At 40.3% G+C, this 25,780-nt stretch overlaps 1 protein-coding gene and 1 long non-coding RNA gene across 11 annotated transcripts in view; one reads left to right on the top strand and one right to left on the bottom strand.

The window, feature by feature from the left end:
* SBF2 (SET binding factor 2) overlaps positions 1 to 25,780 on the bottom strand; it is a 230,524-nt gene that overhangs the window by 191,564 nt on the left and 13,180 nt on the right. For 5 of the 10 annotated variants that reach the window (XM_064425483.1, XM_064425492.1, XM_064425491.1 and 2 more), the window contains exon 1: positions 21,925 to 22,057. The exons of 3 other annotated variants lie outside the window; for them this stretch is intronic. In XM_064425483.1, the coding sequence (XP_064281553.1) occupies positions 21,925 to 22,042 (118 nt within the window). In that variant the 5' untranslated portion in view covers positions 22,043 to 22,057. Of the gene's footprint in view, positions 1 to 21,924; positions 22,058 to 25,780 lie in introns of those variants that run through there. 2 more of the 10 variants (XM_064425486.1, XM_064425484.1) reach the window with 2 other exon arrangements.
* On the top strand, positions 10,026 to 10,884 carry LOC135303555 (uncharacterized). The gene is made up of 3 exons (XR_010365023.1): positions 10,026 to 10,149; positions 10,232 to 10,405; positions 10,482 to 10,884. It is a non-coding gene; the product is annotated as an uncharacterized LOC135303555 (long non-coding RNA).

Consider the following 25,780-nt stretch of genomic DNA (forward strand, 5'->3'; position numbering starts at 1 on the left):
TGCTTGCCCTTGAAATTCCAGAAGCAAGCTGTTCATGTAACTTACATTCCAAATTAATGAGGACTGTGATACACTCTGTCTTTTCACTCACAAACCCCTGATAAAAATGCATCTGAGCACTAAGCATTGTTAACAGGCAAAGCTTTGAATGGAAGCACTTTGGTGATCTGTTAAAAAGGTGTGATTTTCAGGCCTGAAGAAGGAACACACAACAGATCACAAAGACCATCAGTGGTTATGCCATGGAAAATAGTTTAAAATTATCATTGTAGATGTAAAGGTAATTTAAAGGTAAGAAATAATTTCAAGTACTCAGAAGTACAACTTTACATGTTCAGAGTTAGGAACACTGTGTCAGTGTGAATGATGCCCAGGCAGGTGGCAGAGCACAGAACCTCTGATCCTTCTCAAAACAGGACTCAGTGCTAAAGACATCGCTAAAATCCGCTCTGAAGTAAAATTCTTTTTCTAGCAAGGTTCTTAACTTGAACCTTGCAGGAGTTTTAAACTATTCAGGATTCTCGTCACCTGCAGGTGTTTTGGGAATGCTTTTCATGGAAGCATGAAGACAACTCATGATCTATCTTGGGAACACAAATGTACCCGAAGCCTACCTGTACCTTTAGAAACATCACTACAGAAATCTGGATGCCAGAAGACACAAATTACTACAGAAGATATCCCCATTTTAACTCAGTCCCTATACAGAAGTCAGTGCTGAAACAAAAGGGAACAAGAAGCCAAAGGAGAGCTAATATTAAACACCTAGAAAGAAAAATGTTTCTTTGATAGGCCTAAAATGCATTAAGTTCTGAAAAAATCTGTCCAACCCCCACCAGCACATCACAGGTTGTGTGCATCTTAAAGCCAGAAGTAGCCTGGGCATGAAGTTTACATGAAGAGCATTTAATTCTGATTTATTCAGGAGAGTAAAGACTTTATTGCAGCCTATGGCCACAAAAGGTTAGACAAAATGCTGGCATGTTTAGAAATGAAAACAGGCTTCCCACCATGACCAAGGACACTCTTTGTACAACTGGCACAGCTCAGAGTCAGTTCATCTGAACCAGGTCAAAGAGATGCACACAACAACCCAACAATCCTGGGAATCTGAAGAACAGCCATTCTGGAGGCTGGCAGTATCATCAAGGATACAGCAAATAATGGGATAAAGCAACCCTCAGGCCCTTTTCTTTGTGAACAGGAAAAATTTGTTGAACTTAGCAGGGAAAAAAAAAATTAGCATTTCAGTCTTCCCCCAAATGTACTGGCATTGCAGTCAGGACTATCTGAAATACTTGGGATGGTCCAAACTCCTGAATTGTCTTGGCATTTATTTGATTTTTGTACTTCTAAATTTGCAGAGCACAAAGAAAGGGATGTACAAGAAATAGGGTCAATCATTAACACCCGAATCATGGGCTGGCACCTTACTTGCAGGATCATCCTCCCTACTATTGTAACAGATATTCTAGGCAGGCCAACATTTCCCTTGCTCCTGGCTATCAGAAACCATTTCTATGCTTTGTAAATAAAGGAGGGAAAACATTCTAGCTTGTATTTTAATTAAGGTAAAGTGGGAATATGGCAAAACATGCCATATCTCATTCCACTAAATCAGTCGGTGTTTCTACTGAAGGGAGGTTAGCCACTGGTACTCTAAAATAGATCTTCCAGGGGAAATTCACATTTAGGGATGAACTCCATCCACTGAAGTTGTACCAGTGCCAATTTAAATGAAAGCAGATAATTATCATAAAAAGCAGAAGAGGAAGGAAATGGAGAAGAGGGAAGCAGAATGAGGGGGAAGAAGAGGGAATGAATAGGGATGTTACCACCATGAGGACAGGTCAGAGGCCTGTTGTGTCCCTGTGGTGCTGCTCAGCTGAGAGAGCCCAGCAGCCCTGCCTGGGGCTGCACCAGGGCTTTGGTCAGCCAAGCCTCCCCCAGCTCCCAACCCTTCTGATGAAACGTGCCAAATGCCACAAACCCAGTACTGTCCTTGGAAAACTGTCCTGCAAAGTGCTGCCGCATGCTGGAAGTCACTTCTGAGAACAAAACCTCAGTGACCAGTGGCAATGAACTCACTGGCACTTGGCAGAGTTCTGTAAAAAGTGACCTGACTTTGCTGCCGTTGCATCTCTCCTCTTTAAGAGCCTGAGTGGGAACTCTGCACAGGCACGAGCTGTCCTTTGAAAAGCTTTTCTGGCCTTCACCTGTGGAAGTGCCAGCTGCTCATGAAGACCCATTTTCATAGCATCACCCCCCACCTTTCAGCAGGATTCCAGCTCCCACAGTATTTTATCTAGATATGCTATTGATACAATGAATGCTTGGCTGGAACAGCTGCACCTCAGGACTCTTCCTTCCAGACAGGAGTTTGGGATGTAAAACACTCCTGCACAAACACTGTATTTTTCTTGGGTGGACAGTAAAGTGCTTTTGCAAAAGCCTTTCTAAAAATAACTGACAAGAAAACAACAATGAATGTTAAATAATTTTCAAGTAACTCCCGACCCAACAGTTGGCATAATATTCAAGAAATTGGAAAAAAGCTTGGGCAGGTTGCAGGGAGAAAGTTTCCTGCTCATCAACAACTCCCCTTCTTGTTTGCAAACAAATCACTTTTGCCAGCTTCTGCATAGGAAGAGAAGATCAGACTTCAAATAAACACTTTATATTAAACAAGCAGTCTTTTGAACACACCAAACTGAAAAAGACTTCCCAACTGTCTTGGAGAAAATATTTGTTATTTATTTTCAAAGAAGGTAGAAAAATCAGGATACCAAAACCATACTCAGCTTTGTACTCTGAATCAATGTCTTAAATGTTTAAAAAAAAATTCAGGCAGCTTCTCAGCTCTAACAAATTACATTTACTTGCACAGCTTTAAAAATAACCCTGTCCTATTTACTAAATATGATTACTGTTTTCAATAAGTTATCTTCCTTCTACAACCATGTTTTGGAATTATTTTAACTGATATACCAAATTATTTTTAAAAAAAGCTCCACTTTGAAATTTCCTGAACATAACTGTAAGATTCTCATTTTACCAAAACAATTTTACATTTTCAATATTATTTCCACATTTTAATCAGCACCCATTTCAGCATACAAAAATTTGAATACATCAAAAAAAAAAAACCAGCCTGTGCAAATATTTTCTTATACCTTCTTTTATTTTTTGTATGGTTGTTTTTTTTAACCAAACACAGATGGCAAGGTTAAAATCAGATTTCAGATATTTACACTCCAGAGATGTAAGTAGCTCTTACTGTAATCTGATTTTGTGGAGTATAAAAGAAAGTTATTCATACTCTAAAATTCAGCAAAGAAACACCATGAAAAGGCTTTCTACATTTTCTCTTAAAGAAGTCTGTTCATGTGCTAAAACTTATTTTTCTAATTTACTTCATAGGACTATAATAGGTAAAGAAAACTATGTGCAGCAGTTCTTCTGTATCAGTATTTATTTACAGGATCCCTGAATGTGAAGATTCAGGTCTAAATGCAACACTTAAAACAGACCCTAAAGATGTTGAAAACTTGGTTTACTATTTAAGTACAGTCATGTTTTATCTTCTACTATGGTTTGGGTTTTTTTCCTATTAAGTAATTTTTTCTCCAAGGAGCAGAGCATACAGAGATAATCTGGGGCCATGGGGTAGGAATCCCACATTTATCATTCTACTGACTGTACACTATTTGTTCAGATACACAAAATAACTTCTGGAAGTGTCTAATCATGTTTGGTGCTAGCCAGAAAAAGTCATAATTAGATCTATGCAAGGCACAATACAGATTACAGTACTAAACAAACTTCTGGCAACATTCCACTGAATATGAAAATATGCTACTGTGCTCTATTGAAAATGTTAATAATATGGTTTAGGGTTTTTTGAAATCCTCCTCACTGACACTTGTGTGCACACTGATAAACAAGAGATCCTTCTTATGACATCCTGGGGGAAAATGAGAGTCACATGACAGAGTGAAAAATTAAATGATGCTCAAAGTAATTTTATTTCAAGTGCCATCTACAGTACCATAACAAATTATTCATTTGGAATACCCATCTATCTGATCAGGAAATTAAAATGTTAATAAGCCCTTTCAGGGACTACAGAATATAGGAAAGTTGCAGACTAAATTCTCTACAAAAAGCCTGAAGAAGCTTCCTAATATTGTGCTTCCATTTTCCATTTGCATTTTAAAAAGTGCTCAATAAGAATTAAATGCCTGGGGTGGGGGAAAAGAGCAAAGTCCAAAATCAAAGTAATAAAAACTACACACGCAAAAAAAAAAAAAAAAAAAAAAAGGATGAAGGGAGGAAGAAAAAGTCACACCATGAGCACCACGCTACTGATTCCTGAATTCCCAAAGGTCTTGATCCCTCCCAGAATCTCAATCTGGGGCCCTGATGAATTTTTCCTGCCCCTGTAGCAATGCTCTGCAGCAGCCTGGCGTGCAGCACCAGTGCTATTGCACTGTAGGCTTTGAATACTTGCACAGTTCTGCTGCTGGGTCTACCTCCTTCCCAAAAACTCCTCTCCTGACCCTGAGCTCTTCTGCTCCAACAGGATCTCTTCACCCTCCCCCAGCTGCTTCCTAAGGAAATGAGGTTTCTGTAGTGCACACTGGGTCAGTCCACAGCTTCTCCCCACTCCCTTCAGCTCTCAGCCACTAACACATCTATAATAAAGCAGGAATACAAACCTGAAATACATCACTCAGTTGCTGTTCAGTTCAACCCATCATCACACTGAATTTTCTACTGCTTATTCTAAGATTAGAGTAAGGAAAAATTATTTTACAGAGACAGGGTCTCAAGTTCAACAAGTTCTTCCAAAAGTTATGCATATGCTAACAGAAAAATATTAGATCTGGTCTCTTTGGGAGAGTCAATTAGTAGTAGTTGGGAGTACAGAGTGGAAAAAGCATACACCAAGTTTGGGGTTGGATCTTGTATTGTAAAAGATGTGTAAACTCTTGGACAAAGACAGTTTTCTAGAGGCAAACAATGAGAGTTCCCCTGAAGCTCACATTTTTATCCAGCAGTCTGAACAAGTTGTTGCATTTAAGGAAGAAGGTCACAGAGTTCGAATTCAGTCAAAAATAAAGAGCTCTGAAATGAAAGGTCTCATAAAAATTTATTGGAAAGATCATTCTGAAAGGAAAGATAAGCTCTTCATGCCTATTGTAGCTCAAAATAAAAAGTGGAGGGAATAACAAGCAAATGGGTTCTCAAAAAGCTATGTGAAATTACACACTTTCCCTGTTAACAAGCACTAAGTAGAACACAAATATATTTTGCTTGAAAAATTATAACAGTTTGTATAACATCATTCAGACCCTTTCAGAAGGACTTCAAGTAAATAGTGAGATTGCAAGAAGAATCACATTCTTCTTGCAATCTACCACATTCTCCCTCTGAAAACAGACAAAATTAGACTACCAGTGTGAACTATCACCTGAAAATTCTGCTGATGAGAAAAACTGTCACTGCACAAGACCAAATGTGTCTTCTCAAGCGTTGACTTGTTTCAAAGGCACCAGAGAGTCGGATCTATCTAATTAACAGGGAATGCAATGTTGCAAAAGAGTAAGCAAAGCACTTCCCAGAGCTGGCTGATATCTGCATTTCAACCTAGGGCTCACCAACACACAGACCCATGAGAAGTGAGCAGAGAGGACAGTTTTGAGACAAAAGGATGATTCTGGCAAGATTTTTCCATCCCATGAGGAAAAGCAAGCACAGCACCAGAAGACAGCTCTAGCTATGCCAAGTTCACATATTTGCAACAGAAGATCTGGACTCTATTTTTGAAAATAAAGACTAATCTTTGCTACACAGCAGACATCTTTTTTCCTGTTTTAAACAGAACACATACAATTCCAACCACAAGCACAGAGCAGAGAATGGACTGAGAGCAGCCCTGAGGAGAGAGGACTTGGGAATGCTGGTTGATGGGAAGCTCAGCATGACCCAGCAATGGGCACTTGCAGCACAGAGAGCCAAAGTGTCCTGGGCTGCATCAAAAGGAGAGTGGACAGCAGGTGACAGGGTGAATCTGCTCCTCTCTTCTGCTCTCCTCAGATCCCAGCTGGAACACAGCATCCAGCTCTGGGGCTCTCAGCATAAGGACATGGACCTGTTGGGGTGAGTCCAGTGGCCACAAAGGTGCTCCAAGGGCTGGAGCACCTCTCCCATGGAGACAGAGTTGGGGCTGGTCAGCCTGGAGAAGAGAAGGCTCCAGGGAGACCTTGCAGCACCTTCAGAACCCCAGGGGGCTACAAGAGAGCTGGAGAGGGACCTTTTCCAAGGGCATGTAGTGACAGGACAAGGGGGAATGGCCTTTAGCTGAAAGAGAGCATGTTCAGATTAGATATTGGGAAGAAATTCTTTCCTGTGAGGATGGTGAAAACAGGTTACCCAGAGAAGCTGTGGAGGCTCATTCTTGGAAGTGTTCATGCCAGGCTGGATGGGACTTTGAGAAACCTGCTCTAGTGGAAGGTGTCCCTATCTATGGTGGTGCTATGGGAAATAGACAACCTTTAAGGTCTCTTCCAGTTCAAACCATTCTAGGATTCTATGATTTTCAAGGAGAATCAAGGGGAAGGAATGCAAGAAGGCACTATTTTAAATCTAGAAAGTAACAGAAGCAAAAATGTAAGGTTCAGATTTAATATGCAGTGCTTAGGTACTTATAAGTAGGAAGGAACTATAACATCCCTCAGCTTTCGTTTTCCCCAGATTAGCTTGACCTTACAAACTTTAATAGGTGGGATCCTTTTAGGTAAATTGCACCAGCACATGTACAAACAGATCCAACAGTGGTTACTGAATTTGGTTTTTGTTACAGAAACATAATCATATCAGCTTCAGGTCCAAAACATTTTACTTTTGGTAACTTTATATAAAGGATCAGCATCTGTATGATCTACTACAGTTCCTATAAAACAAAGCTTTATTTCCAAACCTCACAGACAGCTGCCACGGTGTAGTGTGATGTAAAATACCTATCCCACACCAAGTGCAGATGCAGCCCTGAACCTCTGGGCAGAAAACTGGGTATGATCCAGCAGTGGCCACATCATGAGGTGTAAGAAAAAGTGTCCATAATAATAAAATAGGCTCATCTGTCATAGGTGACTCTCAGAGACAGAAGCTAATAGCTAATCACTCCCACTTTTTTTGTTTTTGCTTACTAAATACATCATTATCTTGGACCATCATACTTAAAGAGACACTTTAATTTTCAAGTTTTTGACTACTAGTTTTTCTTCAGCCTAACAGCTGCTCTCAAATGACATTTTCCTTGTGCCAGATGTCAGAACAAAATTAATGTTTGAACTTATAAAATACTTTCCATCATAGTATCACAAAACTTCTAGCCAAAGACAGATGACCTGTCAAAACAGGGACATCCCCATTTTATTCTCAGTGAAAGATTAATTATTGAACACCAAAAATCACAGCACTACAGCTACTTACATCCAACTGCAATATCTCCACTAAGGGCGTAAGCCTCTGTGTCCCCATGCAGATAAACTCTTACAGAAGCTATTTCTATTAATTAGTATTATACAGAAAACCATTCTTGCCATAACCTGCTCTCAACTGTGGCCAAATAACACAGCTTCTTTAACATATAACTCTTTTTAGTTTTGTGGTTTTCTTATGTAAACCACATACAGAAGATGCAGAAGAATTCAGTGTTATGACAGGCACTACATGGTGATTCTCCAATAACATTCCTGGTTATCCAGTAGTTTTGAAGAAAACATCAGCCAGGAACACTCTTACATGCCTCTGAATTCCTACCAGAATGTAAATTAAATGACCTAATATGAATTCTAACTCACAGAAAGCCTCACAATTCAGTTACTTGACACACAATAAGGCAAACTACTGGGACTGAAACAGTCTTCTACATTCCACACATAACATCAGGAAACAACAAAGATGGAATAACTCTACAGGAAGATCACTGATCAAGAACCAGAACCTAAGCGGTGTTCATACAGTGCTGAATATCTTGTCAGCTGAGTCTGAGAACATTCTAACATACAGCAAGAAATGCATTCAACCAGTCTTGAAAAATAAGGCACGTAAATACACATGAAAGCCCATAAGGGTAAGCAAGGCCTTGAATTTTCTCTACTCCTTCACACAAAACAAAAATAGCAGAAGGTCCAAATATCAACATTTTCTCACCTATATAAAGAGAAATGGATAACCAGCGCCATACACACGCTTTCCTAGGGCTAGAAAGATTTGCAACAGTGGGACCAGAACATAAATATGGCCAGACACCCTGATGTAATTGGGAGCATAACCAAGAACGTTTGCTTGCAAACTCATTAAGGAGCAGAAGAGCCTCCAGTTGCTGTAGGAAGAAAAACAGATTGATACCTCACTTTCTACATTTTAATTCGAATCTGCTGCTCATGGTTTAGGAACCAGACATCTCAAATTTAAACATGAGAGTTTGAAGTTTCACTTGGGTACATTGCTGGCAAGTGAATGTCCATGTACCTATCCCAAGCCCCAGTTTTCTTATTAAAAGAGAAATGACTGCATTATGTTACCTGCCAATCTGGAATTAGGCAGTGAGGTTGCCCACCCATTTCCAAGAGTGCACAGCCCCACAGCATTGATGCAAAATGTCTCTTCCAACCACGACACAGACCTTGCACAACATCACTGGAAATGAGCTTCCAACTGTCACGAACACATCTGATGTCACTTCTTTGGAGGATTCAGGGAAGTTCAAGTGCCGAACAGTATTACTACAACAAATCTGAACAATGTTGACCCACTCACCAAAGGAATGCTTGCCAGAAGGACTCAGAACGATTCCAGATACTTCAAGTCATCTGAGGTAACATTTGGTGCAATGAGTCACAGAGGATAAATGGGTCATCTATTTTAGAAGGAGGACATTCTGATTTACCATAGTGGTTAGCTGAGTATGCAATCACAGAACCAAACTTACAGACTGCTATCAGTTTTATAGGAAATAGACCTCTCCTCACTCAGGAATCAAGAATACATCCAGTTCCTCCACAACTTGCACTGGTACAGTGTTCAAGCTTTTGCACAACAGCAAACTTCACAGAGCAGTATCATCTAGGTCTCTTAACAACTCCTGAAGAAATGCCCTGGAGACAACTTGGAAGAAGCAGCATTTCTGTCTGGTTTCAGTGGGCAGGAAGTCAAAGAGGAACAGCTTGGTCACTTCAAGAAAGCAGCGTGAAATAATCTGACAGCCCAACTGCACTGAGGCAAAGGAACAAATGCCTTTGCTGAAATCAGCCTCGTGCTGCAAATGCTTCTGAACCTGGGGGGTTTAGCTGAGAAGAAGGATTGAAGCAAGTATTCACTTGCTTAAAAAACAGGTATTCCCCACTTACTCCATGAGCATGAAGAATGTCCAGGGTATAGTTGCAGAGAAGTGAATTTCCTTCAAAGCAGCCTGAATGGTGCTGTCTTTCTACAGGTGACTGCAGCAGTGCTGATAATAAACCAAACTTTGAGCTGCCACTCAGCAGTGCTTGCGCAGCATCAAGGCCTTCTTTGTTTCTCACAAAGCTTTTCCTCACTTCTCCCCTTTTGAGTGTCTCCCCAGGATTGCTGTAGAGGAATGAGCCAACGGCCAGGGTCAACCCACCACAGAAGATTCAGGAGGTTTATCAGATTTCCTTTGCAGACAATGACACCCAGGCTGCAGGCAGATAAAAGAACTTACCACAAAGCATGGCTCCACTTCCACACCAAGGGACTCCTCCCTCAGTAGTTTCCTCTGTTCATTTAAGCAAGTTTCATCAAATATAAAATAATGGTTCTGACAGACACTGACCACTGGAAAGGTTCTGAGATACTAATTCCATGAAAGTGGGGAATTCCCATCGCAAAAGTAAAGATAAACCTGCTTCAAGTAAATTTTTACTATTTTGCTTTGTGAAAGTGTATTTTACAAATGTGCACTGGTCTATAGCCACAGAAAAGGAACACAAGTCTTGTGGAGGCATATCTAGAACTCACAGGGAATGAGGACAACTGCTACTGTCACAATTCTGGCTTCTTAGTTCCATGTCCCTGCCACAAGCAGCCGTGCCCCCCAACACTTGAGAACAGAGCACTGTGAGTGTACATTAACTTTGTCTTTCTGGATTTCTTTTACTGAATAACCCAATGCTGAACAGTTGTCAAATTCATCATGTAGATGGAGAGAGAATATCCTCAAAAACGGAGTTGCTAGGATAGCAGCACCCAAGGAGCTGGCTGACAAAAACCTGCCTGCCTCTAAAGTCACTGCTAAAGGCTCTGACTTCAGGTGATGTCAGCTTGAGACATCCACAGGCCCTTCAATGCCCTTTCAAGGAGAAAATCTTCCAAGGTAAAGATCTTAACCACTTTTGTTTTGATGAAAGATGAATGGTGGAGTACCTTGACCTTTCCATCTCTGTTGTAAGAGGGATACAACACATGTGGAGTACAAGATGGAGTCAGTTCTCAAGTCGCAAAAGAAGAATTTGGGAAGCCAGAACATCTTGGAAAAAGAACAAATACGGAACAACTTTCTGCCACTCTGGAAAGAAAACAACTCACAGCTATGGAACACTCCATCTCCCCAAGGAAGAGCCGTGCCAGATGCATTCCAGCTAATGTGTCCATGTGTTTTCTCATTCTCCATGCATGGAGCATGAATGTTCCATCTACAGAGCCTGCACAGGGAAAATATTCTCCTCTCTCAAGTTTGCAAGTGTAAGTGGCGTGTTCAAATTCATGTGAGCCACATTCAGATACAAAACTACAAATTCTGTGGAACTTAAAGTGAAAAATGTATTATTAAAAATATATATATTATTGAAAGCCTGAGGAAAGCCTCCTTCTACACTAACTCTATAAAAATATTTTATCAACTCTGCCCAAAAGGATTTTTACCCCTCTGGAACAAAGGACAAAGAGTTACAACCAGGGACAACTGTTCTGTACTGGTGTTCTCTGTTACCTTTTGTTCTTCTTTTTGAACCCTACAAGAATTTCAATACTGAAACAGAACCAGATGTATCAGAGTAAGTCCTTTCCTTCTGGCACACTCCAGCAATATCTGCTTTACATGACTAAACATGACTAAAGTTTAAATATTTAATTTGGGAGAGCTGCCTATCTATCAGTGACAAGCCACAGTCACTAGAGAGAACACTTAAAAAAAAAATTTTAACAGGGGGTGGGGGGAAGCTAGTCTAGGAAAGAAACCAAAGCCAAGACTCCACTCTTATGTCCCTAAATGAAAATTGCAACTGTTTCAAAGGAAAATCACTGGACAGGAGTTCAACTGTGGAAAAACTTATCATAAAACTCTTCCAGAAACGGGAATCACCTGTATATAAAGAGCATTGACTTAAACTCTAAGCTGTTAATCCAAATATGCTGAAAAAAACCACAAGAGCACTATAAGTGATTAATGACTAGGAAAAGCAAGGATTGCTTCACTTTTGTATCTAACCCATATGCACATATTACAAAATGGTGAAGAACTGTGTGTTACTATTAAAATTATCCTATCTACAAACAAAAAAGAAAAAATAGCATACATGTCTGCAGACAAACTACCATGTCCAATCCCACTACTGGCTGTGGCTCCAGCACACCTTCCAGCTCATCTTTAGGTCATTGCTGAGTGTCTAAGTGTACAAGTCAACAATGATTGCAATTAACTGCATTCAGCACATACGACAACCATAACACTCCACAGAAATATTAAATCGTTTCCCAGAACCACATACATTCGAGGGTATTCAACTGCTTTTATTCAGAGCTCTATCACAAAACTGAAACTCCACTAGAAATCCTCAATCAGAAGTAGCTCTTCTGTTTTTCAGAACACTAAAATCAAAATCAGTCCAAACCAGCATGGCACTGTTTCACAGCTTCCTGCTTTAGAAGGTTATCACTGAAGACCTCCAGGGGCTACAGGCACCACTGGTTTTAATATGCAACCTCCAAAGTCAAGTACTGAGCTATTATCCAGCTCTGCCATCACAAGCAAAAGGATACTGAAGTACAAAAGCCCTACAAACTTTGAAATCCTGTGGGATTTGCATGTGTAGTACAGTCTGAGCACAAAGTTGCTAAATTACTTCCAACTGCTCTTAAATGTATCCTTCCAGATCAACACAATTATAAAGAGGCAAGAATTCCAGTGCATGCTGCAAGTGCCACATTGAACTATTCCAAGATATCTTTCCTCACACATTATAACTTTAATTCAGTGGGGATTTTTTTCAGTTTCAGAGTTGTCCTAAACCTACCAAATGCTGTCACAGAATCACAGGATGGGGCAGGCTGGAAGGGACCACAGCTGATCACCTGGTCCAACCTCCCTGCTTGAGCAGGGGCGTTCCAGAGCACATGGCACAGGATTGAGTCCAGATGGCTCTGGAACATCTCCAGTGCGGGAAATTCCAAAACCCCTCTGGGCAATCTGTCCCAGTGCTTGGTCACTGCACAGTGAAGTTCTTCCTCATGTTCATACGGACCTTCCTGTGCATCAGTTTCTGCCCTTGCCTCTTGTCCCATTGCCCAGAAGCGCCGAGCAGAGCCTGGTCCATGCTCAGGCCCTCCCTGCAGACACTGACAGACATTGATGGGTGCCCCCTCAGTGTCTGTCCTCCAGGCTGAACAGACCCAGCTCCCTCAGCCTCTCCTCACTGGAGAGATGCTCCAGCCCCTTAATAAGCTTTGTCACCCTCCCCTTGTCCTGCTCCAGGAGCTCTGTGTCTCTTGTCCTGAGGAGTCCAGAACTGGACACGGCACACTGAGCAACAGGCACCATCAAACTGTTCAGCAAAGCACCTCGAGTTAAACATGACTTTACCCAGCTTTACTTCTAAAACATCAAAACTTTTTTTCTTCTGGAATGAGTTTTGACCCAAACCAGACTCAGAAAATTAGTGTCAATCAGTGTGCACTAGACACCCAACTAATGACTCAACACCTACTGTAGAATGTTCAGATTTCCCAAATCCTTTGGAGGAGTCCTCATCACCTGCGGCACAGAGGAAAACAAACTTGTCTGGCTGTGGGAAGAACATGATCCTGTGATCTCAGTCAAGCACCTGCCAACAGCCACTGATAACATCACAAATGCACCTACAATGTTCCCCAGAGGAGAGATAACAACTTACAAGGTATTTTTATTTTCAGGATTGTCAGACCAATTTCCACATAGGACACATGCTTTCTGAATTAGCAAAGTGTGCTGCAGCCTCTTGTACCAGAACTTGAAAGCCAAAAGTATGCTGGAAAAATAAAACATATTGTAATATAGCTGGCTAGGACAAAGGCACAAAAAGGACCAAACAGATACTCACCATCTCAGATTCAGATACTTAGAAAGGTTTCACTACACAATTCAATTCCAGTAATACCTTCACATAAGGAGACTTATATAACAGCAATTTACACCAGTTAAACTTTATTTATCAAACTGGCAGCCCATGCTTTCTGAAGTAAACACTACTTCCACCACAGAGCTCTGCACTTTAAGTACTCTTTGTCCTGTGCAATGTCATCCAAGTCCCAGTTGTTTTCAGTCCATATATTATTATATACAATGCTGAGTTAAATGACTTTTCAAGCACTCTCTCCAAACTGTGTTTCTATGTTATCCAAAACAGGAGCCCTTAAAATACTGTCAAACCATTTAATGGCATACATACAAAATCCCACATGGCTCTTATTCCATGACACTTTTAATCCCTTCCTTAGTACACCCACCAACTATCCTCAGACAAATGAATTCCTAGAGAAGGCATTACCAGAGAGGTTTTCATATCTTATATATTTTTACATGGAATTTTTGTTTTCAAACCTTTCAATAAATAAATTTTTCCTTATTCCCTTATTAGTGCATATCCAGATATGCAAACATGAAATGACAGATTATTGTTTTTTAAAAGGAAAGTAAACTGTTAATCCAGCCTGCATCTGGTCAAACATTGCCTCGATCATCCAAATTACAAATTTATACACTCAGTATCTTTTTCTCTTGTACCACTAATATATTTAAGACAGCTTTTTAATACCTGTGACCCATGGGCACAAAGAAATATTACAAGTCCCTGAACATGCAAGATTAGTCTACTTTAAGTGTCAGAAACTACATCACCAGGACAACTACCCTGAGAATTTCACATGGGTTTTATTTACCTTCATGATAATTTAAGTAATGTGTTTGAGGACTTTCTCCCCAACTCATAATTAACACTGAGGAGGAGATTGGAGAACCTGTATTAAGCTATAAATATTTCTGTTCCGTAGAAGAGCATCAGGCTGCAGGGAACTCTCCACCCTATCAGTTTCCAAAGCTGAAACCCATTTTGTCCTGGCTCCATCCTGAGAGTCACTGGCTGTTCCAAGCACACAAGCCAGAAAGCACAGCAGGAGAGGGCAGCAGAGGCTGCTGCTGTGCTCCTTGACACTGCCTAGCAAGAGCAAACTCAAACCTCACACCTACTAAGAAACAGCTCTACATCTCCAGGGCTGCATCCTGTACATCCTGACGAGTGCATGGAGAAACAAAATGAGGGTATGAACACGGGGGAAAGGTACACAATCTGACTGCACATTGTTCAGCTCACACATTTTCAGGGAAAAACACTCCTGTTCAGACACAAGCTCAAATACTGCCACACAGTAAACCAAAACTGAATGTCTATCAATATAATACATATACACTTGGCTTTTTGTTCATCCATAAATTCTACATTGTGCTGAGTCTTCTGTTATTTTGACTTTTAAAGTTTTTCCTCTTCTGAAAAGGAAAAACCACCAAACAATCACACAAAATCTAGAACAAACTCAACCAAATACCAAAGCAAATAAAGATTGTGCAGTTCTTCTGAATGTGTCCTCAGCACTAAATCCCCACAACTCCACCAAGAACATCCTCATGCCAAGTACCCAGGGCATTATGAACCACACAAAATGAAGCAGGACAAATGAGGAACTCAGCATGTTATGAACTTCCAGGTCACCCCCACCACAATCACTACTCCGCTTGGCCAATTTTCTTCATTCAAGAATCAAGTGCATTCAGAAACAGCCAGAGAAGCTGAACTGACTGGACAGATGTATTTTGGGGGTCTACTGAGTGGACCAAAACATTCAGAATGTTATCTCCTCACAGATGGGATGTGGTGTTAGTGCCACCCACGATGCTGCTGCAACAGGGACACTACTGCAAGTGTGAAGAACAGAATAAAGCTCCTGAAGATAACAGATTACTGAAAGTCAAAACACACCTGTAACTCAAATCTGACACACACGAAAACTGACTTATGATACAAAAAAAACCCCAAAAGGCAGTATTAGAAACCACTCTGAATAATAACTGAACTTGAATAATATACTTCCACAAACTACACAGAAGTGTAGACTGCTTCCACGCACTAGCACCTCATATTTTCTTTAATGTGATTCAGAAAATAATATCTACATTCTTGGCTAATTTTGTTCTGTAAAATTCTGCATTTTATACATTCCTGAACATCTATCCAGGTAATTTCAGTGTAATCATTCCTACCTCTAACTTTACTTATAAGAAATACTGTTAGTAAATGATGCACTTCATAGCCAAGACAGTCTTATCTACAGAAGTGATGGGCTGGCTAATTATCAATCAAAGCAATAGAAAAGAAAATGAAACAGCTATCAAAGGCAGTAAATTTGAATTTCAGCTGTCCTTTCAAAGAATGAAAAAATGAAGCAGGGTGGGGGGGAAAGGAGCAGCAGGGAAAAACAGGATCAGGAAGTCAGTGAACCCAAATGAAATATATGCTGCAGCATTAGTGATGCAAATTTAATAATACGCTCCTCGATAAGTTTCATTCAAACCTGCTTTGTGATTCATTGTCGAACAAATAATTCTAGTGATTCATTAATGAAAGAATGAATGATCTAATGCTGCTTTGAAGTAGACAATGCACACTGTAGAGGAAGGTTGCCATAGGTTAAAAGCAAACATTACCTTAAGAAATGAAACTTTCCATTTCTTTTCAGTTCACAAAAAAGAAAAAAAAGGAATGGACTTAACTCCCAGAAATTTTAAGCTGTGAATTTTTTTAAATTCTCACCTATATCATTCTTTGTTTCAGACGTGATGCAATTACTCCTTATTAGCTTTATTTTTAAGCAGCTTTGTGGATTCTGAGGGACTACCTCAAGGATTTCTTTACTGGCCCAACTCCAATTTGCACAGTAACTGCAAGAGATTCAACCTCAGCAGCTCTTCTGGAGTTCTTCTGCATGAGTAAAAGCACCAGAATATTTAACATCACATAGCATTTCACAAAAGCAAGAAAAACCCATAAAAGCTGGGTTATTACACAAATATGCTATACATTTAAACCAATGCATACCAACACGGAGTTTTATTGTTTTCACTAACAGCAAAAAAAAAACCTTCAAACCTAAGTCAGGTCTGAAGAGAAAAACACAGAAATATCTGTAAATATCTCCATACATACCAACAAGTTTCATGATTAAAGCTCAGGCATTTGACCTAGACATTAAAAAAGAATAGCCTGGGGCTATTTATCCTATTTGGCTTGAATTGTTATGTTTTATTTCTGGGTGAACGGTAGATGTTTTCTTTCCCTTAGTAGCAATAACTTCCAATCATTTAATTACATTCTGGAGAACAGCTAATGCTCTAGCTTAGCATGCCAAAGACAGGACACACTTAAAAATTGGCTTCAAAGGACAGAAATTTATATCACGAATAAAGGCAAAATTAGGTCCTGATACACTGAAAATAAAACTCCACTGGTAACCACCTCAGTCCACAACAACCAAAAATGACACAAACTGAGTTAACTACAAATCATCCTAAAATATTATTCTATTCCACAGTCAAGCTTAAACATTTAAACAGAGAAGCTAAACACTTTCTCTGAGCACAAAAGAATTTACTTTGAGAAATACCTTCTACATTCTTTAGAAAGCACAATGCCTTTGGGATTGGACAAGGGAGCTACTACTTTCTAGTGAGGGTAAAAGGCAAGATTTCTACTCCTGATGAATGAAGAGTCAGTCACACCAGACTAACATGTCTGGAAGTACTTGGATGATTTTTTTTTTAAGACTACTGAGATGCAAACTGCACATTATTACAAAATACTGACACAGTTAAACAAGTCTGTAACATAACTTTGTTTCTAAGCTACATATTAAATGCAACCTCCTCCACACTCTGTACAAATTGTTGCAAATTGCAGACTGCATACATTCTCTATCTTCAGTGATGTGGTTTACTAGCACGTCTTCCACATTATGTATGCTTGGCCCAGAGCCCCAGAGCAGCAGCACAGGACCAGAGGGCAAGTGGAAGTTGGTTAGGAGCCACCTTTCCACTTCCTTTACCCTTTGCCTGGTAGGAATAAGACCAACCCTCGGTGTTGTGCTCAAAAAGCCCAAGGGCAGTTCCTAGACTCGCCCTTCAAGTGGCTCACAGAGCTGAGAGCTGCCAGGGCAGCACTGCAGCACAAGAGCTTCTTTCAGCAGTGATCCATCAGCTATAAAATTACTGTGCATCAACACAATTCCAGCCCCCTGCCTTCCTTAACCTGACAAATTAAGTACAAAACTCTTCCACCACTGAACTACAACCAAACACATCAGCAAGAGCAGCCAGTGTGAAATCTCTCCTTTTTGAGTTAATGAATCCACTGACAACCAGGGAATTCCATGCCACATTTACTTCTGATGTAATGTGAAAGCTTCCAGCTTTATAATTCCACAGTCATGATCATCAAGCCTGAATTTCTCTTCACTGGACCTGCAAGATCTTGTTTAACTGCTTTATTCATTAAGGAAATTATTTCTACAATGTCAGGAAAATGCCCTACACTTTCAGGTTTATCCTTTCCTTCTCTACATAACCAGTGTAAACTGGGAGGATTGGGGGAGGAGAAAAAAAACTCTTCAAAACACAGACATATTGCACAAACTACATCTATTTTACTGGAATACCTGATACAGGCACCATCAAAAGAAAGAAAAAATTACTACAGTCCATTAGTTTGTTCAGGATAACAGCATTTTCAGGTGTTACTCAAAAATACATCCATACACAGCACATATTTTAGAAATATGTATTTTAGTGTCTTATTTTTGAAATAAATGATTGTAAACTTATGACTCAGAATTCAGGAAATACAACACATAATACATTGAAAATTGTTTCTGTGGGCCCTTGTATAAAAACACTTTAGCACATAAGCCTGGGCCACAACAACAAAGAATTAACAGGTAATTAATGTACGTGATCAATATCATCAGCAAAACTAAAAATTCTATCTTGCAAACAATCTGTTTGCCAAAGTAAAAAGTTGTTTTATCACTCTCTTACTAGCCAAAGTATCAGCACTTTGAAATTTCCTTATCTGATTTTCTGGTTACCATGCCAAATAATTGAAATATGCATGAGAGCTGCTCTCTGGATTTAAAAACTGCAAGGCTGTTTACTAATCCAACCAGCATTTGGCATCAGTCAGAAGCCTGACACCAAAAAATGAGCGTGGCAGAAGAGCACTGCCCAGGACAAACAGCCTTCTCCTCCCTAGCATGTCTTGTCTTACGTACAGGGCTGCACTCGAGCCACCACACACTTAAATACTTGGGATTAGTTTAGAGAACTGAGAAGTTATGGATGACAAGACAACGCTGTGTGTACATAACCTCTCCTAACTTCAACTCCAAAAGTCTCCATGGAGACTTGAGGGGAAAACAGAACCTCTGTCAGAATGAAAGAGGAGTCTGAAGAGCATCCATACTAACAAAACAGAAGGAGCTACCTGAAAGTACAAAATGCACTTCACTTCAGTTGTTATTAAGGTAACAGCACAGCTCCTACCCACCCTGCTCGCCCAGGCACACACCACCTGCACATCTCTTTTTTCCACTTCTCTTGGCTTCTCACTTAACCCCAGTGTCAACTTCACCCAAGGAAATCTTTCCCAACCTATCTCATTACTCATCTTCTTACCTTCGTGCAGTCCCCGTGACAGAGTAACTATTACTGCCCTGCCACAGCAAAGTCTGAGTTACAATTTCACACCTGGTTTTCAGTTCTGAATCTCTAACCGGTATGGCACAAAATAAAATTAATTCATTTTATTAATTCCTGATTCATAAATTAATCAGAAAAAAAACTTGCTAGATTAGTTTCATCATTTGTTACTTTCTCATACACTGTGAAAGAATGTAAGACAGGAAAAAGTCCACCAATGACTTTGAATTTTTTCTTTAAATCCTAGAAGTGCTGTGGATAGCAAGTAAGGTGGCTCTTGACAGACTTACTTGGTCACACCAAACCTATTACTATGACAAAACCACAATTAATATGGCAGCACAAATATTCAAAGGTGCAACTTACAAAGCAATCATTTGTCTTTAAACTGAAGTAACTTTCCACATACACCAGCCAGGTTTTGGGCAGTGCCCTACTTACGCACAATACAATCATAAAACACATTAACTTGAAATTAACAGAAGTGAGAGAGATTTCAATTCAGAGATACAAAGAAATTAAACAGGAAAATATCCAAAACATTCCCTAAAAGGCAGCTCATATGCACACACACCAAAAAAAACCAAACATATATATAAACATATATATATATATAGTCTCTACTGCTTTTCTCCTTCCCCCATCCTGGAAACACAGAACAATTTCAATTTACACGCAGAGTTCAGATCACCAAGCGAGGCACAAACTTTCATTATGCAGCTTGCAGAAGAGCAGCTCAACATGAGACAATGAATGTCGCTGCCCAAAGACTGAACAATGTTCAACAAAAAATTCTTCCTGGCACAGAGGTAAAGACCCTCTTGTGTGGCAGAAGCAGGTGTTACCTTTTCATCCTCATGCTTTCCATGCATTACCCCCTCAAATGGCTGAATACAAACACTATCAAACCTGTTTGTACCCATCACTTTAATAAATGAAGCGACAGAATCCACTTGTGGGTCTGACAGCCCCAAACTCCTATAGAAAACATGCAGGAAATGAAAGAAGTTAGGGGTTTTGGGGCTTGTTGTTGGGTTGATTTTCTGAGGTGGTATTTGTGTACTTGTTTGCCTTCAAGGTCTCTCTTGGTTTTGTGTAGCTTAGCAGGGCTGGCTTTTGGGGCTCACTTCTGTTCAAGTGGCAGCATAGGAAAGTTACTTGTGTAAGTAAAGCATACTTGACTTGCACAAGAAGAAAAGTATTTTGACAATTATTGAGAACACCTGAAAATCGTTCAGTAGCAGGTCTGTATGTTCTCTTTCATAATTTGTTGCCCTTCTCTTGTTTTAGCAACACAGTCATACAGAAATCATTTATTAGCAGCTGGTAAAAAGCTGCTTTTCAGAAGTCTCAAATGATAATACATTGAAAACTCAGCAATCATGAAACTGTATCCCTTGCTTTACAGTACATTTTGTGCCCTATTATACAGTAAATGGTGTTAATTTTTAATACAGTTTCCTATATTCTTTGGCATCACCATGACTTTCAAGTGCTAAATACACATTTCACATAGAGGAGGCCTCTGAGGACTTGTATTACTTAATAACTATTCATTTTAACAGAAATGTGCAAAAAAAGAGGTACAAGGTTTGCACACAATATCCTGTTACCCTAATCCTGGATTTGTATCTGTCTTTATTTATTTAGCCTCAGCCTCATGGACCTTCTTGTTAAGTTCATTGTCAATAGAAAAGCAGAGGAGAAAAGAACTTGCTGAAGACTGAGTACTCAAACTTCAGTACTTTCAAAGTTTAAAACTGACATTCAAAATCTGAAAAAAAAAAATCCCATAATGTTTGCACTAAGAGAAACTTTAGAATGTTTAGCCATGGCTTTGGAACTAAAATGGCAAATTCCCAATTTTTATGATGCAGGTACCTGAAGTAGGATAAGTACTCTCAATTTAAAAGAAAAAAAAATAGAACTTATGCTAAATGTCTGGATCCTGATTTATTTTTTCCAGGGGGAAAAAAAATCCAGTTTCTGGATATATCTCCAACAAGAATTTTTCTTGTCTTACTAATCCTACCAGACCCCAACTCTATTGTGTCCATCAGAATAAATAAAAAAGGCAACTCAGCAACTCCTTCATGACTCAAACCAGAACATAACCAAACAGAACAACTATTGAAATAGTTTAATTATGAGCTTCAGTTTAAAGTAAAGTAGCCAAAGCCACTCCTCTGATGTTCCCCACTAGGACAAAACATCAGTTCAGTGCTGCAAGACCTAACAAGGCAGCCCTACAGAAATAAAATAAAGGACATGGAATATATTCTGGATTTCAACAGCCTGAAAGCCCAAGTTCAAGCCATATTATTTGTAGGATGAGATGAGATGTAGAGCAAATCTACCAGAGCAATTCCCAACAGTCAGAGCAACCTCCCCCTGCAGCAGAATACCCTCACCTACAGCAACACACACCAGGGATTCCTACACTCTCTCTTGGACACTGCCCAGGAACTCCAGCACATCTGCTACCTCAGAGCAGCATCTTTATAGGCAGAGAGGAACTGATCAGTTTTACACCAGATGTTCCAGGTATTTCTACAGAGCTTTCCACATACAAACTGTATCCCCCCATGGCAACACCCACAGTGGAGACCTTCTGCAGGCATATCCTGCAGGACACATTCCCTCAGCTGTCCCTCTGTACCATCCCACCGACAGGGCAGGATGTGCCCTGGACTGTGCTCCCAAGCTCTACAGACCCCTCCATAGCAGAATGACAAGCTGTGATGGGACAGAGTGTCACAACAGCACACAGCATAAGCCACAGTTAAGAGAGCCACAACACACAGAACATCATCAAAAAATTTCAGAAATCTCCAACCCACCCAGAGTAACACCACACCACTTCAGAAGGCTCCAGGGTTCTGCCCATACAGAGCAACACCATCTCACCTCAGAAGGCTGCAAGCTCTGCCCTGCTTGTCCTCCAGCCCAACCTTTCATACCCCTTATTGCTCACACACTGCACCTGTGTGCCCTCTGCTCCCTTTGGGGTTGGTCAGTAACACCTCAGCTCCCCATGGCTCGTTCCCCTCAGCACTGCTCAGCTGCTCTGCACAGCTGCACCCACTGGGGGTGAGCTCAGCCCCAGCCCCACTCCCCATCCCCACACACTGCGTGCCCACACCAGAGCAGTTTTCTTCCCTCAGCTTCAGGATTTGGGCTTCATGTCTGCTTAATGACTGAAAAGGCTTTTTTTCTGGTTTTTAATCAATTTTATCCTTGAGATAATTTGGACAATTTTGTGATGTTTCTTTAGAAGCTCTTTATGCCTCCTTACCAAATAATACAAAGTGTAATCATAAACACTGGAGTAAAGTAGAACACGGAGCATTATGACAGTGTTTAGATCAAATAAAAAGTGCTTTGCGTCTTCTTACACATAGTAATCACATATTTCATGTTCAAAAAGACTGTCTTTGCACACAGCAGCTGAAAATGCAGAATGTTTATTCTCAAGCTCAACTCTGACACGTTTGGAACTCAGCTGTTTCATTACACTAATTTTTCAGAGTTCAAAGTGATGCTTGGGTACACAGTAAAGCATCCAAATGCTTTGTAAAGAAGGATCTGTTACTTCTTTGTCATCAAAGAGTACATGAAGGATTAGAGTAAAATTAAGCAAAACACACGTCTGTGTAAAAGATACAGAAGCAGAAAAGCAGCTCCTCCTTGAAGCCAAGAAACCAGAAAACAAAGTAAGCGTGCATTACAGCACGCATCTTGCTCCCAAATACGTGGAAAAATCCTTTGTAAATAACATTCTTTATACAGAAGGCAATGAACTTCCTGAAATTTTCAAGGTGAAGGTTTCCAAAGCTCTCAGTCTACTGTAAGATTAGACATGGTGTGGGTTGATGTTTTCAATACCAGAAAGATGCTCCACATAAACAGCAGAGTGTAACTCCTTAAAGCTGGCGTAACGCACTTTGAAGCAAAACAATCATCACTTCTAAAAGTATTTCAAGATTGGGTAGTTGATCAATAAAAATAATATTTCCACAATATTGAAAAAAAAAAAACCTCATTGATTTTTAGTAAAAAGCACTTGCTTGGAATCAAAGGAAATACATACTTGATCTTACGTGACAGATTCACGTTTCCTGCTAAATTGCAACATAAGTGTAACTTAATGCTGTTTTACACTGGATACACTGTCACTCTAGAGCAAGGGAATTATCATGACCTCCAAAAATTTAAAATTATTCTTGGATACTATTTGCCAACTGTGTTGAAAGTTAACATCTCGGTAAGTTCAAGATATTCTTGCAATATATGACTAAGCCAGCTCATCTGAAATTTTCAACCAAGGGCTGTGAACAACAATTCAGGCAGCAGAGACAGATAAATCCCCTCTGTCTTCACTTCTTTCTTTCGAAAGCTGTATATTCACACACATCTCTCTTTCATCTGCCTCAGATCAAAACAATCCTCCTCAAATCTGAGATGTGTAAAGAAGGAATCCTCCTCCTAAGAGCCCTTCTGGTAGCCCACGCAGCGACAGCGCTGCACAGATAACACACAACTCATTTCTCCCCCTCCCTCACTCCAGCCTTAAACGCAGTCCTTATTTGTATCCCATATCACACATCGCTGCAAATTCCTGTCCCAGAGCTTGCACAAGCTACCCACATCTCAACCCAACCTTAAATATTACTTAGCAAATCTCAACATGCAAGATGTTAGCTCTGCAACTCGCTTCCTCCTGATCTACTTTCCAATCCTCTGCAACAAGAAGCTGCCTCAAATTCCAAGTCCCTGTTCCTTCTCCACCACCTTCACAGGATTCTTCCTCGGCACACTGTACTCTTACCTCTAATAGACAGTGTTTGTCATCTCACAGTTCCTCTTCCACTGGCCTTTTCTACTCCTTATTGTTATCCAAAATATCATATATGTGTATATATATACACATATATATGTATATATATATATATATACACACACATATATATACATACTGTTTTTCCATAATGCTTCCTGCCTCTAAGCATTTGCAGAGCCACAGTTCTTTAATGAGAGGAACTGGAACATGGATCCATACATGCTCAAACCCAGCAGGTATCACTCACATATATCAAATGTCAGCAAACTTCCTTGCATCATACTTGATATAAAATCTGTTCAAACAGAATTTTGTGACTGGAAAGCCGTCTCAGCTGTCTACTACAACATTATTTTTCCCTCAACTTCACAGCAGCTGCCACAGATCTTTGGGTACTGTAATGCTCACTGGAAGTCCACGCAGAATTTTAGACAGTACCCTGCTCATATGCATTAGTTTCTTTCAAAACCTGGCTTAGTTTAATTTAAAACAAGACTAAAAGGACAAAAAAACCAACACAAGTTGATTTCAACCTGTTCAATCAATCCTTACAACAATTTGTACTGTATGTATATTTTCACATTGATTAAGTTTCAAAGCTTTTCTTCTACTCAACACAAAAGTATAAGAAATCATAAAGGATGAGGAAGCAAGTTTTCTCTTTTTTCCCAGAACTAACCAGCTGCTAAGATTTATTTATTTAAGTCTGCGTGCCACTGCTCACCTACAGATGATGGAGAGTGACAACTCATCTGGGAGTTTCCCACCCTGTATATTTCCTGTGATTCCAATAGGCTAAAACAATTAAATAATATTTTGATCTCAACAAAGCAAGATTTTTATACAACAGCTGTAAAAACGCACGTTGACAATAAAAATTTCTGAGTGTATTCAATGTTTTCCTCATACAAAACACTTTCAGAACACAGATGATAAATGATGCTTTTCAAAGAAGAATGATTCACATATCCTGGTAGGGCAAATATTTTGTCTGGACCGACTATAGACTAAAAACAGAGCAAAAAAACAAAGAGCTTCCAGTAAGCTGAGCCTATCTTACAGCCCATATGTATTTAGTAAAAACCAGCTCCTTACCCACCTGCCTGAATGGCACCAATGCCAACATTCAGGCTGCTCACCCCAGGGACCAGCTAACCCCACACTGTGCAAGCCAGGATTCTAAAGCACTATTCTCCCTCAAGAGAGTTTGGCTCTGAGGGTTTAGGCACATTTTGCTCCAGACTCTCCAGCACTCCATAGGCTGGGGATGTGAGCAAGGCTCTAGAGTTACTGGCCTCCTGTCATGCCTGAATTGCCAAAATCTGGTGTGTCACCACCCAAACACCCTGAGCTGCCCACTGAGAGCCCTGCAGGAGCTCTCACCTGGGGAACACACTGCAACAGAGCCCGAGCGCCTTCCAGCCCAAAATAACAGCAGCCCCTGTTCACAAGGGTCCCAGAAACACCCAGAGAATGCAACTCCAGCCCTGCCTGCCTGCCTGACCCCAAGTGAGAGGAATCCATGCCAGGGATCACGCTTCCACAGGGGCCAACAGCAGCCACCATCACCTCCTGATGTCATCTCGCCCAGCTCCTGCATGACAAACTTTGTTCTTCACAGCTGCAGACAAGTTCCCAACAACATGTTTTGCTTCCGAACCGAGAACAAAAAGCAAGGGGCTACTTCAAACAGGCAATCAAAATTAACACCATTGTCTGGAACACCCTCAGCTGTCCCCGGGTTAAACACTATTTGTTTGTGTTCTGGCTCGCAGAGGTTAACAGTATTTCATTCCCTCCTTGCCCACAGAACACAGCTGCCAGAGTGACTTGAATTAAGTGGGAACCAACACAAA

The sequence above is a fragment of the Passer domesticus genome, chromosome 6 (genome assembly GCF_036417665.1).
Source record: "Passer domesticus isolate bPasDom1 chromosome 6, bPasDom1.hap1, whole genome shotgun sequence".
In the NCBI taxonomy this organism is placed as follows: domain Eukaryota; kingdom Metazoa; phylum Chordata; class Aves; order Passeriformes; family Passeridae; genus Passer; species Passer domesticus.